The 21,457-nt window shown below is 39.2% G+C and overlaps 1 protein-coding gene across 4 annotated transcripts in view; it reads left to right on the top strand.

The window, feature by feature from the left end:
* LOC117413331 (pro-neuregulin-2, membrane-bound isoform-like) overlaps nucleotides 1–21,457 on the top strand; it is a 399,323-nt gene that overhangs the window by 283,496 nt on the left and 94,370 nt on the right. Inside the window, exon 1 of one of the 4 annotated variants that reach the window (XM_034022369.3) lies at nucleotides 14,149–14,357. The exons of the other annotated variants lie outside the window; for them this stretch is intronic. Coding sequence (XP_033878260.2) covers nucleotides 14,264–14,357 — 94 coding nt within the window. The 5' untranslated portion in view covers nucleotides 14,149–14,263. Of the gene's footprint in view, nucleotides 1–14,148; nucleotides 14,358–21,457 lie in introns of those variants that run through there. 4 annotated transcript variants of the gene reach the window in all.

Raw genomic sequence — 21,457 nt, 5'->3', positions numbered from 1 at the left:
CTAAATTCAACGCTGAGAAGCAAGCTAGTGACGCGCAACGTTGGCTCAACACTGACTCAACGAACTCACCAACTCTCACAGCTACTCAACAGAAAGACGGCGACACCCACAACCACGATCAAGCTGCTATATAAAAATTATGAATGGGATTTAAATGTAGATACTGATACCTCAATCTGCCTTCAAAACGGTAATTGTTAATATACACATATATAAATATATATTTTTATTTTATTTACGTATTATTGTATAACAAATAAAACGCAGCAAATATGACAATGTAACTATAACCTATTTTTAATATATATATGGTACATTTCATACTGTTAAATAATTGTATTATTGTCAGAAAATGTTAGATTGCTGTATTTTTCTTTACCCTAAACAATTTTTAACTGGGCAAATGGATAGTCCAAGAAAATATTCTACACTATAGTTTAATTCCTCAATCTGATGACAAGACTCCCCCTTCAAGGATTGAAAAGGTAACCTGAATTGTTTAAGAGGCATTTCCAGGAAAACACAGAAGGCAGGTATATATACTTACAGTAAAGCAAAGTGTGGTGAACTAAAAGCACACAGGCAAGCCTTTATGACAAGTGAAAAGAGAAATGAAGCTAATTCAAGGTAATTAAACCTTATTGTGAATACTGGAAGTATGGATGGGTATCTGTTTCACTACAACCATTTAAAAAAAGTGGGATCCCTCCAGTCCAGGGCTGGCTTGAAGCATGGAGGCCAAACTGCTCACCCACTAAGAGAAAGAGTGCTCCCTCCAGTCCAAGGCTGGCTTGAGGCATGGAGACCAAACTGCTCCCCCCCTCGCCCACTAAGAGAAAGGGTGCACCCTGCAGTCCAGGCTGACTTGAGGCATGGAGACCAAACTGCTCCCCCCCTCGCCCACTAAGAGAAAGGGTGCACCCTGCAGTCCAGGCTGACTTGAGGCATGGAGACCAAACTGCTCCCCCCCTCGCCCACTAAGAGAAAGGGTGCACCCTGCAGTCCAGGCTGACTTGAGGCATGGAGACTAATAAAAAAAAAAAAAAAGAAATTCCACACATGCCATCATGTGCATGTTCTTGTGGTTTGATTAGTATTGATGAATCCTGTAGGATTCAGCTCGACAGTATCAATAACTCCACAGCCAGCTCTTGAACAGTGTAGGATTCAGCTCGACAGTATCAATAACTCCACAGCCAGCTCTTGACAGTGTAGGATTCAGCTCGACAGTATCAATAACTCCACAGCCAGCTCTTGACAGTGTAGGATTCAGCTCGACAGTATCAATAACTCCACAGCCAGCTCTTGAACAGTGTAGGATTCAGCTCAACAGTATCAATAACTCCACAGCCAGCTCTTGACAGTGTAGGATTCAGCTCGACAGTATCAATAACTCCACAGCCAGCTCTTGAACAGTGTAGGATTCAGCTCGACAGTATCAATAACTCCACAGCCAGCTCTTGACAGTGTAGGATTCAGCTCGACAGTATCAATAACTCCACAGCCAGCTCTTGAACAGTGTAGGATTCAGCTCGACAGTATCAATAACTCCACAGCCAGCTCTTGAACAGTGTAGGATTCAGCTCGACAGTATCAATTACTCCACAGCCAGCTCTTGACAGTGTAGGATTCAGCTCGACAGTATCAATAACTCCACAGCCAGCTCTTGACAGTGTAGGATTCAGCTCGACAGTATCAATAACTCCACAGCCAGCTCTTGACAGTGTAGGATTCAGCTCGACAGTATCAATAACACCACAGCCAGCTCTTGACAGTGTAGGATTCAGCTCGACATTATCAATAACTCCACAGCCAGCTCTTGACAGTGTAGGATTCAGCTCGACATTATCAATAACTCCACAGCCAGCTCTTGACAGTGTAGGATTCAGCTCGACAGTATCAATAACTCCACAGCCAGCTCTTGACAGTGTAGGATTCAGCTCGACAGTATCAATAACACCACAGCCAGCTCTTGACAGTGTAGGATTCAGCTCGACAGTATCAATAACTCCACAGCCAGCTCTTGACAGTGTAGGATTCAGCTCGACAGTATCAATAACTCCACAGCCAGCTCTTGACAGTGTAGGATTCAGCTCGACAGTATCAATAACTCCACAGCCAGCTCTTGACAGTGTAGGATTCAGCTCGACAGTATCAATAACTCCAAAGCCAGCTCTTGACAGTGTAGGATTCAGCTCGACAGTATCAATAACTCCACAGCCAGCTCTTGAACAGTGTAGGATTCAGCTCGACAGTATCAATAACTCCACAGCCAGCTCTTGACAGTGTAGGATTCAGCTCGACAGTATCAATAACTCCACAGCCAGCTCTTGACAGTGTAGGATTCAGCTCGACAGTATCAATAACTCCACAGCCAGCTCTTGACAGTGTAGGATTCAGCTCGACAGTATCAATAACTCCACAGCCAGCTCTTGACAGTGTAGGATTCAGCTCGACAGTATCAATAACTCCACAGCCAGCTCTTGAACAGTGTAGGATTCAGCTCGACAGTATCAATAACTCCACAGCCAGCTCTTGACAGTTTAGGATTCAGCTCGACAGTATCAATAACTCCACAGCCAGCTCTTGAACAGTGTAGGATTCAGCTCGACAGTATCAATAACACCACAGCCAGCTCTTGAACAGTGTAGGATTCAGCTCGACAGTATCAATAACTCCACAGCCAGCTCTTGACAGTTTAGGATTCAGCTCGACAGTATCAATAACTCCACAGCCAGCTCTTGAACAGTGTAGGATTCAGCTCGACAGTATCAATAACTCCACAGCCAGCTCTTGACAGTGTAGGATTCAGCTCGACAGTATCAATAACTCCACAGCCAGCTCTTGACAGTGTAGGATTCAGCTCGACAGTATCAATTACTCCACAGCCAGCTCTTGACAGTGTAGGATTCAGCTCGACAGTATCAATAACACCACAGCCAGCTCTTGACAGTGTAGGTTTCAGCTCGACAGTATCAATAACTCCACAGCCAGCTCTTGACAGTTTAGGATTCAGCTCGACAGTATCAATAACTCCACAGCCAGTTCTTGACAGTGTAGGATTCAGCTCGACAGTATCAATAACTCCACAGCCAGCTCTTGGCGCAACTGCAGGTTGCGCCAAGAGGTTTTATCTATAATTAAATTGTGAGGGTGTGCCGTTTTTCCTTAAGAATTCAAGCCCCTTGTTGGAAACTAGATCACATAAAGGTCGCTGGTATTTAATCTGCAAATCCTCCTAAGCTATCTCTGTTATCCGGTCCTTTGTTGTCTGGAATTACATGATCTTTGTTGTATCACGCCATATATTCACTCCTTTCAGTCTCCTGGGACTCCACTGAGTTTAGAAGTTTACCAGCTTCTTAAGGACTAGAAAAGTATGGGTTTGCTTCTTTAATATCAGGGTGAGCAAACTGTATTGATAAAAATGATGTGTTAGCTCACATGGTCTGATTGCAGAGTGTAATTGACCTACCGCACCTGGAGTGATACAACTTATCTTTCATATATCAATGAACAAATAACCTACAAATACCACAAGAAAGGGGGTCCGTGAAAATGTTGCCACTGTTACTATGATGTAAAAAAAAAAAAGATTTTTAAGCCTTGATTAGCACACTTTCCAATCACTTTTGGTGAGTGTAAAAATGCGGTAAGCTTTTGAAGTATATAACGACATTTGGCAATCTATTCACCTTAATACAAAAGGATGTGACAGGCTGCTGGTGTGTGGGTGCGTGTATTCACTGTTGAGTGACAGGCAGGAGATTGTGACGTTGAAGTTACAGACGCACACAGAACATACAGGAACCCCACGTGATGCTACCAACAATGGGCAAGTGTACAAAAAACAAAACAAAAACACTGTACAAAAACTATCAAATAAAAGGTGAAAACGGTGTGCGCTACTCCTAATACAAGGTAGGTCCTGCTTATTCACCTTGCTCTCTGTACGTGAGTGGGATCTACAATCCCTGATCTAACCTTCTCTGTTCAATACTTAAACAAACCCATTACACCAAGGTCTATTTGTCCAGGTAGCGTGGGCTGCGTTCAGCCCATTGTCTTTGGCTTTGCAGCAGCCCTGAGGTGAATGAACATGACCTTTTCATACCTGACACCCCGCTGGAACACATCCACCCGCTGACCATCCACAGCCGGCAACCACACACAGCAGACAGACTGTGTTGCATTATAAACCAGCCTCTGTTTAACTCTGAACAACAGGACTGAAAAGGTGTTTTTGTTGTTGTTTTTTGTCATTCTGTTTATTTTGTATTAGAGTATAGTGGGGTTTAAAGTGCAGCAGACTGAAGCAGCTGAATGTTAGAAATTGGAAATACATTTGTATGACTGCTCACAATTGCTGCACGTAATAAACAAAAAATATTGTTGATGGCCTGTTTAAGGTATTTTTTCTGGTATTAAGCAGATAACTGTATCGTTATCAGGTGTTATTTGTCTCGTTAGACCATATTTATATGTTGTACTTACAATGCAATATCCCACAATCATTTTCCATTTCCTAATAAAATGTAAAACCTTGTTACTACAATTATCGTATATACTCCCTTCAAACCTGCTTGCCACTACATGTAACTTCTATTCAGGAGATAGAAATGACCCCACACACGTATCACCTATCAGTCATACCGAACCCCCTTTCTGCTTCACATACCCCACTCCCCCATTCGCCACCATTCTTCAGTTACCCCTGGTTACCTCAGGGGGTCTATTGTCTCGCTCGAACATCCAGGCAAGGGACCCTCAAACGAAGGAGGCTTGAGGCCAAATGTTTCATCCTGGACCATAACATCACATGAATACCATTACAAATCAGCTGTCTTCCAAGCAGGAGTCTGCTACTGCTTTCAGCAGTGGGAGGTTGTACGTTACTTTTTCTGGTATAGGTGTACAAAGGGAACACATCTTTACCATTTGGTTCATTTTTGTACTTCCATTCAACTGTTTTACAGGAAACATGGACTTATCAGATAACAACCGTCCTAAAGATGTAAAAACTACATTCCCATCTATCACAGGCTGTCAATGTGGTGACGAGAGCAACATGACATGTCTCTGCTAGCCTGGCAGATCAGCTCTGTCTTTACCTATCAGGCAGTGTGTTTGCTTTTACATTAGAATAATGTGTTAATCTCCAGCTCTGTCTATGCCAGGCCTAAGGGGGTTCCTTTATGAAGCATGCTCAAAGAATAAAGCACATACTGTATTGTAATTTCCCTGACTGGCTAGAGGCTGGAAGTGATGATGAGTGGAATCTTTAAAGCTAGTGTCCCACCCAGTCGTGTTTTATTATATACTGGTGGTTGTTTACTACATGCCTCCATAATTCCCTTTCTGTGCACTGTACTGGAACGAAGCGCTTTCCAGTTTTTTTACAACCGCTACACCATTTCCTTCCCTGTCTGAAGTCTTGTCATTCTGTCGCTCTTTCATTTTAACAGACGGGGTAAAGCTATTACCTTCTGCAGCATTAGGTTATTCGTGTCATAATCTGTAGCTCAGGGAAGCAAAATCAATCTCCTTATTTAAAGTGGTGTTTTTGAAATGCTGATATACAGGTCAATACTGAGCTAATATTGTTATGCATTAATCTCTGGTTATCTGTTTGCATTTCCATATATCTTCTGTGTCTTCTGGCTCAAAGCATGTTACTGGCTCAAAGCATGCCAGTCAATAGAGGAAGCAGCTGATCGGTTATTGACAGGAAAGAAGCCAGTGAAGCCAGACAATTTCACCTACCAGACAAAATGACGTGGGTAGTACCAGGCAGTATAAAAGCATGGTTTGCAAACAGATTTCTTTAACCAGAACCAGATATCATGTTTTACATTTCAGAAAGGAGACATTCACCATAAGAATGAAAATTAACAATTTATTTATTAAATTGATAGATAAACATGCCTATAAATGATTACATTTTTTGTATACAATTACCCATTTATACAGTTGGGTTTTTACTGGAACAATCTAGTTAAAGTACCTTGCTCAAGGATACAGCAACAGTGTCGCCCACTTGGGATTGAACCCACGACCCTCTGGTCAAGAGTCCAGAGCCTTAACCACTACGCCACACTGCTGCCCTGTCCAAATGGTAGTTTTTCCATGGCATTTGAACAACGCTTATGAATAATTAATGTGCGTTAATACCATATGTTGTATCATGATAGTAGGACTCTTATTATCCCCTTTAAATACATTTCCATGCGCTAATAAATGGCTATCATCCTCCTGCTCACATACGTAACTGAGATGGATTTACCAGTGAGCAGGAGGATGTTGGGAAATGTAGTTCTGAGAGGTCCATGCGGGTACATGGGAAGCCATCCTGAGGCAGGGAATGCAAGTTAAAAGTTTAAAATAGTGGTCAAAATGTAAAAAAATAAATAAATAAAACAATACACACACCTTACGTGAACAGTTGTAGCAACACATGGGAACATGTAGCACAATAAATAAAAAGGTCCTTATGTACCCTTTAATAATAATAATGAGGCTGTGTGGTCCAGTAGTTAAAGAAATGGGCTTGTAACCAGGAGGTCCCCAATTCAAATCCCACCTCAGTCTCTGACTCATTGTGTGACCCTGAGCAAGTCACTTAACCTCCTTGTGCTCCGTCTTTCGGGTGAGACGTAGTTGTAAGTGACCCTGCAGCTGATGCATAGTTCACACACCCTAGTCTCTGTAAGTTGCCTTGGGTAAAGGTGTCTGCTAAATAAACAAATAATAACTGTAATAGGAAGTAACATACACTGTAAAGAAAATGTTCTCATAGCTCTGATATTGCTGCAGTGTGAGGTGGAACCTTGTAACAAGCATCTCATCTGGTCACATTTCTTCGGGGTCAGATTTGGGGCTGATGGGATTTCCCTGCCTAATTATTGCTTTCTGACCTTCTATATAACCAAAGAATGACAGACATCTTCCTATTACTTCCGTGTATAAGAATGGAGTTAAGACATCATTGTGTAAAAGCTGACCTTTCTGGTTTTAATAATGCTCCATTGAGAAGATGCTAACAACTGTCCCACACCTGCGTGGATTGCAGAGATTATATAACTAACACGGGAATGCCCCAAATACACTCACGAAGTGCTATTAAAATGTTTTTTTTATAGCACTAACTCAGGCAAACAGACTGACCTTTGCGGGTTAGCTAATTTGCTGAAGAATGTTATTGGCACTGATATTGAGCCAGAAATGGTACTAATGCCAATAAAAACATTCTGTGACAGGAGCCCTTAGTTGTTTTTATCTGCTTTGGTAATTTTATTGTGTGTTTCTCCTTTCGGAAAAAAATGTGTTAATGACTGTGCAAGTGTAGCGTGCTGGCCAAGGCTTGTTACCCAGCAGGAAGGAGACCCCGAAGCAGAACCCTGCAGTTCAATCCATGCCAAATTCTAAATACAAAATAATACATCTTTAATAACACCCCAAGCCAAACCTTATTTGCAAGTGCAGGGCTTCTGCCCTGTCACAATGACGATTTGGAGTAAATGTCTTTGAGAATTCAGCCCATTGTGTTCTAAAGAACCGGAGCATATTCTTAATGAAAGGAAATAACTTGAATATTCAAATAGTGTCTTTGTCTAGAATCATCATCACTGGGCCTATACTGCTGGGCGGCACATTTTAGCACCAGTTATAGAAAAATAAAAACTGTCCTTAAAACAGTGAACACAGAGTCTGGATTTGGAATATGTTCCTTAATTATGTCACAATTAAGTCATGTATTGAAGACTGGCCTCTGTGGGATGAATGTGGTAGTGCATTAAAGCAAATAGTCAGCCTCTGCAACTGCTTGCACAAACATGCCTGGTCCTACTGTGCAGCGGTTAGAGTGCTGGGTTGGGAGTTTGCAGCCAGCATTGTGACACAGGGTTGCGTCATGGCCCAGGCTGGCTACCGCCAGGAATTCCAACCAGAGACAGAAAGCTGCAGTTTAAGTGCGTATGCACATATTTATTAAACTCAAAACCAAACAGGAACAAACAAAACACGACACGAGGGCCAAAATAAAAGGTTTAAACAAAAGAACAACACACTTGTAGGCTGGGCATTAGCCTTTACTACCACATTGCAAAACAATACAACAATTACAACACACACACGCACAAACAAAGGATTTTGCTTCCTTTTATACATGAGGCCACTCCCCAATTAGCATCAGTAACCTAATTGGGGAATGGCCACACCTGTGATAGCTGGTAGGGACAGATTTAACCCCATCCCTGCCACCCTTACATTCCCACACACACACACACACACACACACACACACACACACTATTGACAGCAGCAGGACTTGTGCCATGCCTCACAGCACTGTGGTAAATGTGTGACTTCTGAATAACCTTGTTCAGTATATAGATTATAGATGTAGTAATACTAAAATAAATTAGAATTATAACGTCTAAATGTACTGTATTTGAACATTACTATACTGTATACTGTATATAGGTAGATAGTTAGTCACTTATTAAGTATGTGTGGCCACGTGGGTGTGCTGTGGATGGAATGAATTGTTTAAGGTGTTTCCACATCATCGAGATCTCTTTTGTTATACAGCTACTAACCTTTTGAGCCTCGGGTTTGATTTCTTCTGCCTGACAAAAGAAGCATTTGGCATTACCTTTAATAATCTGTGCAAAAAATCTGTGGTTATGTGCAAAACATCAATTTTGTAATTAGAAGTAACAACATAACAGTTGATTGAATCACAACTCAAATGCTGTTTTCTTAAAGGTGAGGGGCAATGAGAAATATTGGCATGAACACTCTTCTAATCTCAGCAAATATCTTGTTACTACAGTACTGTCCACAGACTGCTCTGGAACAGTACCAGAACCCCAGCCTCCACCTAAATGGCAGTTACATAATCGGTCCAGTAGACAAGAATACATCCAGAATATTTACAATGCTAGAAATGCCTAGTGTGATCAAAAAGCCACTTCTCAGTGGATTGGGAAGCTCCTTCTTTATGTTTCAGTTCGTCTGCAATAAATATGCCGTTTAAAGATTTTCACTCTGAGAGGCTGTGTTGGCGAGCGGCTATAAATCCAATCAGATGACGGTGAATTTCTAAACATTGCATGGAAGCACTTGGCTAGCGTTTGACCTGGAATACACATTACCTGTGGGGGTTGCATGTTTATGCTTTTGCAGAATAGTATTTTTCCATTTTTGTAAAGCTGCCGCTCCCAAAAGTCGTACGCAATTTTACTGGAAAATAATCCCTTGTAAAATACATTCTTCCATAGTGTTGCTTTCAAGGGAAGACCTTGTTTTTGCTTTAGTGAAGCCTCCCCACGCCTTGTCGCTATGTTACTCATTCTGAATAGGCCTGATTCTGCACATACTATTCTGCAGGGCATGGATTTGCAGACGCTCAGGAAGTGGATCATCATTTTTCCAAACAGTGTTTTTATTATAATATTTAGCTAAGACTATTTTCAAAATGGACTGATATTTAGAAAAATGTAAAATGTTTGGAAACGTAATTAAAGTCTTTCAACACTGCAGAGCTGTATATAGGAAAGATGAATCCATTCAAAACTGCAGACCAGTCAACCAATCAATTGGCATCCATACCATTTGTATTTGTTTTTAATTATAAGACAAGAATTCATTATCCCAGGGTAGTGTTTCAGTTACTGAAGGAGTTAAACACTCAGATCATTAACTGTAAGAAACTACTTAGTCCTTAGTTCATGATTTCAATTATTCTAGCTTCAAGGAATTAAAATTGCAAAGGTAGATTGTTTTTATTATTATATTAGGTAATATAAGAACCTGTTTTTAACTCTAATAAAGACATCAGCTGAAACGTTTCTCAACGTGCCTTCCATTAAGTTTTAAAAATGAAGGATTATGTGAAGTTATGAGTTTAATTATTTCCTGCCTAAACCACACAGTTTGACAGCTCCTTCCATTGATATATAGTACATGGGATAAGAAGACCAACTGGGCTTATGATGTTTAGTGTAAATTGGGGGATTATTTGGGTGATAATACAACAATACCTTTTGTCCTAGATCCTCTGTAATCATAGATACATAGCTGCCAAAGGGGTTGATGCTTTGACTGTGTCATTGATGCTTTAACTGTGTCATCAACTCACTAATAATCTTGGAATTTCTTGTGTTTATATGTGTCTGAGAATGCCGACAAAGCACTTGTGTATACCACAGCAATCCACTGCCCAGTGTGAAAGTGCATGCCTGAAACAGAGTGTATACCCATTACCTGTATATCACATTGTATTGGCAATCTAATACCTTGAAGGAATTCCCTTATAAAATGCACCACAGTAAAACAACAGCAAAGTGTAATAAAGCATAGTAAAAATATGATAGGTAAGCATTGGAAAGCCCAGAGGTATAGTAAAGCATATTTAAAAAAAAAAACTTGCAAAACCATGGGAATGGATAGTATAACCATGGAAAAAGCATGGTAAAACTGCAAAATCATTGTGCACATTTACTGTGCTAAAGGTTTATAAGGGAACCCTAGCAGTTTCATAGGGGAACGCAGTGGATTTGAAATAATAAAGCACAGCGGTCCTCATGGGTTAGCACACTGTTTGTCTGGTACTGATTTAGCTGTTTGTGCTGCAGTGTATACCCATGTGTATTCTGTGTTCATGCTATTAGGATAGCAGTATGAAAATGTCACCACAGTGGACTCATTTCAAGAGACAACATTTCTTTCACTGACTGCAATATCCTGTGTGCAAGGCAGATCATGGCCATTTAAGGACTAGGTAGGTGCTTTAACTGAGATGTCCGAAAAAGCTGCTCTGGTGATTAAGAGCTCCCATCTCAAGCCTGGACTGTCCTTAGAATACAGTGTTCTTTGAGTCCTTGAGCTCGAGCAAGTTCTCTCACAAGCTTTATCCAGTTTGCATACATAGTTGGGATTGTGACGTTTGTACTGACTGATTAATGAGAGAGATCCCAGTTCGAGGAATTGCTGTGCTGTTGGGTTATTACTGGCACAATGTTTAGACTTGAGCTGGTGAACAGTGGCACTAAAACTCAGTACAGTATATTATAGTCAGATTACCGTCTCTCTCAAGCAGTGGCCTTCAGCAGTATATTATATCGTTATTGATCATTGATAACACAGGATGGAAACTTGTCTTTTAACTGTTTGACACATTATTCCGTTAATTTTCGCAATGTGTGAACAAATGTGCCATAACTATTGAGAGTTCATGGAGTCCTGTAGTTACTCCACAAAAGATAATATCCACCCTTTGTTTTCATTCTCATTAATGTGCATTAACCACAGAACTCCATTAAAGTATAATGTATGGAAAAGAAAGTATTTTTATACCTAAGTTAAGCAACTGATGTCAGATCATTAATTGCCTCAGATCAAGCACCGCACCTACTTAGCAACATGATTTGGAACTGTACAATTTACCCAGTCATTCTGTCCTTTGAACACAACATAGATTTGAAAATGTGTTAGGAAAACAAATGTTCACTCAGCATTCAGTGTCCATCCTTCGTGTATTTTATAGCATTCTTCAGTGTGGGTCAGATGTTTTAGGAATTACTGTAGACAAAGTACTGGAATCACAATTGAACTGTAGTATATATAACTATTCATATTGAAACTTATCTCTAAACATGTTGTTCAATTTCTTAAGAGTTTTAAATAGACTTCAGAAATGTAAACAGATAATTTCTTACCTGCCTCAGCTTTTCATTCTGCCATGTGTTTGACTTGAATCACATGCTTCAGAGTGGAGGCTTAAAAGCATTATCAGAGCACAAAATCAGACACAAGCTGAAACTTGTTAACTTCAAATCTGTAGCACAGCTAACAAAAAAAAAAAAAACGAAAATAAAGGGCTTGAGTGTGCTGCTCTCCAACAAGTATTGGGACAGTGCTGTAGGAAAATTGGTGATGCTTTATTTATAAGGGCAGTGTTTTTAAGTTTAGAAAATGTTAATATTGAGTTTATTAACATGTTGCTAATGTCATGTTGATAGTTTGTACAGAGTAACTAATGTATAGGATGAAATGTGTTCTCATTAGAAAAACATTACGACAGTAAAAAAAAATGAAAGTGTCTTAAACAAAGTTAACCCTGTTTCAGTGTTATCACTGGATGTCTCTTTCTTGTGCAGTGTTGTGCAAACGTGATAGTTGGAGATGATGATTTTGACGTAGGGATCACGTTTGTACAACAGTTTTTGTATTGGCTTATAAAAAGGATACTACTATATGTAATAATTAACAAGTAAATAACATTATGTATGTGTCCAATAAGCTATTGATGTAAAACTTTGACTGTTACGTTTTCATTGTGCATCGATATCTATCGCTATCTATCTATCTATCTAATATATATATATATATATATATATATATATATATATATATATATATATATATATATATATATATAGTAACCCGGCCTCCACTCACAGTCGTTTGTTGCCCGTTTAAAAATGAACCCAGGACACAGAAATTGAGTTTTTGAGCACTGATGCGCTATTTTTATTAAACAAAATAAACACAACGAAACAAAACACTAATAATACAGAGGACAGCTAAGCTGTTTACCTGTTAAAAAATAAACACACAGTTTAACAACAAAACAAAAGGAAGTTACATTTTTTAGTACGATTGAGCACCTCTTCAATTGGACTCTTTCACACAGCAGCCCTGAAGGGACTGGCTGTTTTCTTTAAATACTCTGCACCTGGCTGTGCAATACTCTGCAATAGCCAGGTGCAGGTGATATTTAACACTATAATAATAAACAAAAACACACGATTACAAAAGTAAGCAAATCAAATAGATGGGCAGCAGTGTGGAGTAGTGGTTAGGGGACTGGACTCTTGACCGGAGGGTTGTGGGTTCAATCCCAGGTGGAGGGGACACTGCTGTTGTACCCTTGAGCAAGGTACTTTACCTAGATTGCTCCAGTAAAAACCCAACTGTATAAATGGGTAATAGTATGTAAAATAATGTGATATCTGTATAATGTGAAATAATGTATAATGTGATATCTTGTAACAATTGTAAGTCGCCCTGGATAAGGGCGTCTGCTAAGAAATTAATAATAAAGATAAAAACAATGATGTTTGCAAGTCAGATTAAAAAGGCTCAACCATAAAAGTAAATCTTTAATGTTGACAGACGCAGCATCTCTGATAGAAAATGGCAATGAGTTTCACAATCTGAATATTTCTTCAAATTTTTAAAGGATATTCGAACATGAAAAACTCGCGTTCATCCCAGCACTAGCGCAATATACTTCATTTGTCATGTTATTTTCAATTAAAACTTCACCCTATTTATATTCCTGTTCGCATTGCTTGTATTTTCCAAAACAAGCACTATTGAAAGTATAGAAGTTACCCAAGAGCTGTTTAATATTATATGTATATGTCATGACACACACAAACATAATATTTGTACATTTCCACAGTAATTTAAAAGGCATGCATTCTTATCGGAAAATAAATAAATTACTATTGATCTTGAAAACTGTGTTCTATACATCACCTGAACAGTATTCTGCAGTTCTATACATCACCTGAACAGTATTCCACAGTTCTACACATCACCTGAACAGTATTCCGCAGTTCTATACATCACCTAAACAGTGTTCCGCAAAGTCTACTGAATCCTGACAGAGGCCAATGCAAAACTATCGTGGATAAACTAAAGGAAGATACTCACATATTTAGAGATACTAAAATAAACTAAAATTCAATGTCAAACATTTCAAGTCTTTTTCAGTGTTTTCAAAGAAATGGAACGTTTAGAGTCTCAAACAGCGGCATGCTTCAGAAGGGGGCAACCTGTGAAAGAGATCCCAGCAGTGGATCCCTCCTGTCTCTTTAAGTGAGCAACTCAGACGCAAGAGCTAGCTGATCTTAATTTAAGCACCTCTCCGCCCATCTGAAATAACCTATTGACCTCCTATGAATCCCTCGTTTAATACACTGGGATGGAAGGAGGGTGGGGAGGTCTAGTCTGTACATGCAAGGTCAGTGAAGTAGACAGTTAAATGGGAATACCTCTCTCTCTCCACCCATCCTACTACTAGTAAAAGTAGGTGTATCCTCACACTGTGCTGGGTGTTCCTGTATATATAATAGCACAGAAGGGCTAGTGGGGAGCCCACAGTGGAAGCCGTCTTGACTCAGGCAGTCTGGGACTGTGCTGATCTCTTTGGATTATACGGTTAGGGATTACACAGCACTGACGCGTGCAGAATGTCCGAAGGGAGGAAAAAGGGGAAAGGGAAAAAGAAGAATCAGAAAGATAAAGAAGATAGGAAACCTGGAGAAGACAGGAGACCTAGAAAAGGTAAAGAATGTGGTGTTCTCTGCTCCAGCGGCATTTCAATAATGCATTGGCAGGTTCTGGGCTGGAGTTTTTAACTTGTCCTTGTTAATGCTTGTAGATTTTTTTTCCCCACATGCACAAACAGAGAGTTTAATTTAAAGAAAAGCAAGTTGCTACACACCTCAGGGCTATTTGGTTAATCACCTATTATTTTTCTGTAACATGTAATGTGAAATGGTTGGGGTAGGAGTTTGCAATGTGTCATAAATGTACACAGTAAGCATAGTGATTCAGAAAGGGATTTGTGCTGTTCAACTCACTAGCAGCATAGTATTAGGTAAAGGTAAACTGAAATAAAATGTACTTTATAGTGAGAGTTTTTCTCATAATCATTTCAAGGTATCTTGAGTATTCTGAGTCTACAATGCATACTGCACAGACTATCAGGAGGCATTGCATCCTATGAAGAGTTTGTAGTGAGAGAAAAACACAATGTTTTTGAATGGGCTTACTTTATTTCTCTTGATATTATTTGATAGAGATGTGCGCCCCTGCTTATAATTCTTGGTGCAGTCATTATTAGGTTTTTGCACTCATGCCTGCTTTGTGCTGAATGAATTGATTGCTATTCTAAGAATTACTTTCTTGATAAATTTGTTTGCTTAATTGAACTTTTAATTTCTTCTGACAAAAGTAGCTTATCTTTTATATATATATATATATATATATATATATATATATATATATATATATATATATATATATATATGTGTGTGTACTTGCGCTAAAACCACCTTAGTTCTGCTACATATATAAAATACATTGACAATAAAAAGTTCAAAGCAAAACGGTCCTCAGAGGGTATTGAGATCCAATTTGAAGGAAATGACAGAGTGTGAACTACTTCGATCTGCACTGTACCCTTTTCAGTGAGTTTACTAGTGCTGTTCTATAAAGGACCTTACACATTTCTATAAAAGACAGGGTCGACTCTGCATAGGATTTGCTTTTCTATAGACCATATGTGGAGAATGGAAGTGTGAGAAACGGACTCATAGAATTGCTTGATTGTTATCTGCACTTTAGACTACGCTTTCCTGCTTTAGATTCAAGTTATTACAACCAGCATAAGCCCTTAATGTCTTTACAGCTGAGGACATCTACATATGCCCTGCAGCTAAGGTTTCAAGCGCTAATTATAATGTGAATGATGGGGTGATTAGAGATCAAGGGGCCCTTGCTTCCTTTACTGTTATCATTGTTTGTACACGAAATACGGTACAGTATATCTCCCAGGAATTTCACAGTGAGTTCATCTTAACTATGAAAATCTTGGTCAATTGTGAAGGAATTATAAAAACACCGACATGTAATTCAATTGCTGCGTGTTTATACTGAAGAAGCAAAGTGTTGTTCCCACAAAAGTGCATGTGTTTTTTTGTTTTTTTTTTCCATTATTGATGGCATTATCCATTTCCATAGTAAAAGCACTGCAAAGTGTCAAAAAAACAGAGTGAAAGCAAGGTAAAGCATAGGTAACCATTGTAAAGCCCAGAAAGGTATGGTACAGCATATCCGTGGTAAACCATGGTAAATGCATAATATAATCTTGGCAAAAGCATGGTTCTTTGTAACACAGCAGGTAGCTGTACCTGACTATCTGTAGCTTATATACCAAATGTAACGCAATGTGTCCTGTAAATACAGTGAGGTCTTATTTTTCAGTGAAATACTACTCCAGCAAGGACTAAAGAAGTTGCCTGACGAATCTATGTAAAGTACTTTTAAAGGCATCAGTACAAATTAAATACATTGAACAATGCGTCCCCCAAAAACACAAGTTTAGCAATAAGTGCAGAGCAGTTGATAAACTGAGGGTCTTTTTAAGTTGAATTATGTGGTCCCCACAGAGAATAACCACTAGAGGACGATTAAACACGATCTCCCTTATAAATAATGGGTTTTCAAATGTTAATAGTACTTTTATAGTCCTGTTGAAGTGCTGCGTCATTTTCAAAGATTTCATTTAATTGTGTTTTGTGAAACAAAATCCTGGGGACCATTGCCAGCTCACTTTCATTTTATTTCTTAAACTGCAGCAGTGCAGAACACAGCTATGTCCAGGTGAGGCTAAAGACAGGGCTGTTTAAAATGTACTCAACAGCCTATTTCTAGAAAGAGTGAGATACTGTATGTGATTAATGGAGCTGGGATGCTTCACACCAAATGTGCTCTGTGTGGTTGGTGTTATCAGATCAGTCACTGTCCTCACCTAGCTGTATGAGTCTGCCTCTCAGTTCTGAGTTCCTGTTGTCTTTTGTCATTCAATATGGTCTGCTGTGCACAATGTGCAAGGAGACACAGGACGCATGTCCTTATTGTGCACGTTGATAGTTCTGGCAGGGTTTTCAATGGGGGGTACACGTACCCCTGGGGTACTTCGAAGGGCAATGGGGGATATGCAAGACAAATAAATGAAAATAATGGTCTTGAATTGATTTCTTAAACAGTATTTTATATTATCTCTAAACCACTACATGAATGTTTCATTTTTGTTTAGCAGCTCAAAGTTTACAGTTTCGCACTAGTTTCAATATTACCATCCACCTGTATGCATGCCGGATTTCAATTGAGCAGGTTTCCAATCTAATATTAGGAACGGTTGCATGTAACAGCAATAGCAGCAGGTTGAATTGTTTTCTGTGTTTCTCGAGTAAAAAAATTATACATTTCTCACTTGCAAAAGAAAAACAAAGAAAGAAAACACAAGAGTCTACAGTAAGTGCAACATAAATGGCACACAAAATTATGCTGGAATGGGAAGTAAATGGTAACGTGATAAACATTTACAGTGCAGACTATTTTGGATTATTTATAATTTGCAGAATAGAAAGTGAATACACGTGTTTCCGAAGAGATTCCCAAATACTGACTTTTAATTTTGTGCATCTGAAGACCCATTCCTTGAACTGCCAGGTTTCCACGCTTCAGTGCATGAATGGCTTCTAGAATTGTGACTCTATGAGGGCTTCCTAAACCTTGCACTGCCCAGCACTCACCCATGCAAGGCATACCAGCACATAGTAACCTTGGTCGCTAAGGTCAGGTTTACTGATTTGTACATAAGGGCTGTGCAAACCTAATACAGTACTGCAGTATACCATGGCAAACACCAATCAATACAGTATGGAGGAAAGTGAGACCTTGGTGGGACTGGAAAAGCACAGGCTAACATGATTTACTACACTGAAGTATGGTGCAGCTTGGTAAACACAATGTATTGGGACACAGAGCTGTATATTGAAGCAAGTGCAAATCCATAAATGAGTTATAACAGTATAACACTACCCTTATGAAAGTGTACTATAGTAAAAGCATTGTAAAGTGTGGCAAAGCATAGGCCAGCATCACATAGCACAGAGAGGTATGGTAAAGCATAGGAAAGCATTGTAAAACACAGAGAGGTATGGTAAAGCATAGGCCAGCATTGTGAAGCACAGAGAGGTGTGGTAAAGCATAGTAAAGCATTGTAAAACACAGAGAGGTATGGTAAAGCATAGGCCTGCATCATAAAGAACAGAGAGGTATGTTGAAAATGTTTCATTTCTGTGGGTGTTTTGTGTAAAATGATTACAACAGAAATACTGTTTAGTTTCCTGAGCTACAGAATCCCCTCCACGTGCTGGTGCAGGGCTGGGATTCTGTTCCGTGGATAAGCAATGCAGAGTGATTGATTGTTCTATGTATAAGCAATAAAGATTGATTCATTGTTCTATGTGTAAGCAAAACAGATTGATTGCTTTTTCTATGTGGCTCACAGGGTGATGTTTTGTCAAACAAGTTTCCAACCATAGTCATAGTTTCTTTGTAGTAAAGTCGAGTGCAAAGGAGATCTGGCTTGCACAAGGTGATCTATTACAGCGCTGGCTCACAACTGTCAATTATAGGAAGACACATCCGTGATGCAGTAGCATTGCTGTTGATGTGTTAAATGTGCAGCTGGTAAACATTAATAGAAGGCTACACTTAAGGAATGTTTTAAGTTTTTACATTTAGAACTGAACTTAATTAAAAACCAACTACTTCTATCTGGTGAATGAGTACAATTTAAACATAGTAATTATTAAAATACTAGCTTACTGTAAAATATAGATCTATAACATCACCTTGTGTAGTTTTTAAAAAGAATAGCATGTATTTTTAAAATCCCAGTATTTTGACTGTGCTCTAGAAAACTCAAAGCACTGTCAGTCTCTTTGTAAATATTTAAACTAGAGAGATCAATGACCCACTGAAGAGGCTGTATCTTCCTTACTCCAGAGGAGGGCTGGGGGTCTGCACTGCTTCAAGAGTTGCATTCAACTCCAGTGGCTGTCATTAAAAGACACCGCTCTCCTGTTAAAGCAGTTAGGTACAGAGAGCTGTGTATGATCCCACACTAGCCAGCACCCTCGTACACTAATTCCCATTCTTGAACAGACAAGTCAGGCAGCCCGTGTTGCAAACAGCACATACTTTGTTGTATCACTCATTGCCTGCCATTATGTTTGACGCCTACTGTGTTTGTGTGCAAGTTTTATCATATAATCAGAGTTTTACTTCCCGAAGATTCTTAAAGTTTTTAGGAAAAATAGCTTTACCAAATTACTCCTGCTTGTGTACATATTTCACTGCTGATGCCGACTTCGTTTGGAACACACTTTTTAGTTTCTGGTGTGCAGTTTGAGATATTGGCTTTATACCTTTTACACTGTTGTATTGTATGATTCTCTAGGTATGATTCTTCAACACCTTGAGAAGGCTGACACTGTTCATGCAATGCTATACACAGCAAAATGAATAGGCTCACAGTGTAGACAAAACTTGTGCCTAGCGATGAAGAGTCAAGAAAACATAGAGAACATACAGACGCAGATAACAATGAAATGCAACAGCTACAATTTACAAGATACTGCTTTAATGGCAACGTCAATGATGAGTTTTTGGTCCGCTTAATACATTTTTAATAGTGAATTGTTCGCACTTGTTTAAGGTTGCCCCATACAGATTTTAAAATATGTTTTGTGTATGTTGTTTTCTTTGTTGATTTGCTTCCCTGAGCTATAAATATGATGTCTGAAGTTCTAGGAACGCATCAGGACAAGTGTCAGCAGTAGAATTTACCTGTGGGGCCGGGTCCCCTTCAACACTGCGTGCACATAATGCTAAAATGGGAAGAACGGGAATAAACAGAGAGCAAGGAATCCTGTTTTACAATACATTTAACAGGATTGTTTCAGTAACTTATTACTTTGCAAAAAAAAAAGTGAACTATTTACAAACTGTTACTTCTCAGGCACAGTATGAATTTTACAGAGATATTTTGTACAGAGATTAGTCAGACTGTAGCACAAAATATTCTTTAAAGATCCAGCTATGGAACCCACTTCCCTCCTCTGATGCCATTTCTAACAAGTTGACATAAAATAATTTCCATGTCATGCATCAGTCCTTTTTTAAAAAAAATATAACTAAAAGGGACTATGTTATTTTTCACCTAAAATGTAATGCGTTACTACATTTGGTTACCTATCTGAAAAGGGAACCATTACAGTTACAAGTTACTGAAAAATGTAATCAGATTACTGTAATGAGTTACATGTAATGTGTTACTCCCCAAAACTGACTGTGGCACTCTTGCTTTAACCCTTTGTGGTCATATGTCGGACCTGGTCCAACATTGCAATTTTCCCTTTCCAGTCCAATGTCAGACCCTGTTCGACATCATCAAAAAGACGTAAAAAACAGGTCTCTAGTCGTCTTTTCTTCGGAAAAAGCCGAAAAAACGATTCTATGGTCGAGTGAGACCGATAGGAGCCGAGAGAAGCCGAAAAAAAGGGGTGTATCTCATGAATACAGATAGCCCCGACACCACATAGATAACATGGACATAAAGAAACAAGATAGCTGCTTCTGCATCCAGCGCTCAAAGAATATCACAGACATCTGCAGAGCTTTTTTTAGATGTTATAGTAATAAAATAATGACTTGGATCGCATTATTGAGGAGTTTGGTGATAAAACGAGTGATCAGGAGATGATTTATCGGTATGCACTACTATGTAGAGGTATGTGAAAAATACAGCGAACAAGGGGTGGGGCGGGGCTGGAGATGTAGTACTGAGTGTCCTGTTGATATGCAGTGCCTTTTAGACCTGTTTTACAGTGAAAAAAATACTTTTAAACAGCACGTCTAAAATAAACTGTGCGTGTGAAAATAAATTGGACCTGACGCGCCTGAGACACGCTGAATAAATGGACCGCTAAAGGTTAAATAAGATTTTTACAGAAAGCTGCCTACCAGGTAAAGAGTTAATAGCCTTACCATTGTATAAGCTTCCTATATCACAGGAAAAGCCCCTTAACATAACCATGTGTGTATTCATTCAATATGATTCTAATAACCAGTGATTCTATTAAGCAGTTTCCACCGTAATTTAAATAGATGTATGTATTTGAATGTATACATTTCAAAAACATAGTCGGTGGCCAGGATACTTTAACAGTGATCCATAGCCTTCTGTGCTCTTCAACCTTATCATTGATAATGAAGGAGGCTGTGTGGTCCAGTGGTTAAAGAAAAGGGCTTGTAACCAGGAGGTCCCCGGTTCAAATCCCACCTCAGCCACTGACTCATTGTGTGACCCTGAGCAAGTCAATTAATCTCCTTGTGCTCCATCTTTCGAGTGAGACGTAATTGTAAGGGACTCTGCAGCTGATGTATTGTGCACACACCCTAGTCTCTGTAAGTTGCCTTGTATAAAGACGTCTGCTAAATAAACAAATAATAACAACCCAACATATGTTTTATTGGAGACTGAGATATACTCAGATGGGTGTCTAACTGATACAGACCAATAATCAAGTCCAGACTTCTTTCATGTCTAGACAAAAATGACGCGCAAGACCTTGGGAATGCAAATTCAGTATGATTAGCATAAGCGCCATTACGCATTGTCTAATTCTTGATATGACACACTGTTAATCTTACCAAACACCCCACGAGTAAATCCAGCCTGCTGTGCTGCTTACCCCAGTTCAACTGAATAGTTTGTCAAGATATGTCAAGGCAAGGGGTGTATT

The sequence above is a fragment of the Acipenser ruthenus genome, chromosome 23, assembly GCF_902713425.1.
Source record: "Acipenser ruthenus chromosome 23, fAciRut3.2 maternal haplotype, whole genome shotgun sequence".
Classification (NCBI taxonomy): Eukaryota; Metazoa; Chordata; class Actinopteri; order Acipenseriformes; family Acipenseridae; genus Acipenser; species Acipenser ruthenus.
This window is presented reverse-complemented; position numbering and strand designations above follow the sequence as displayed.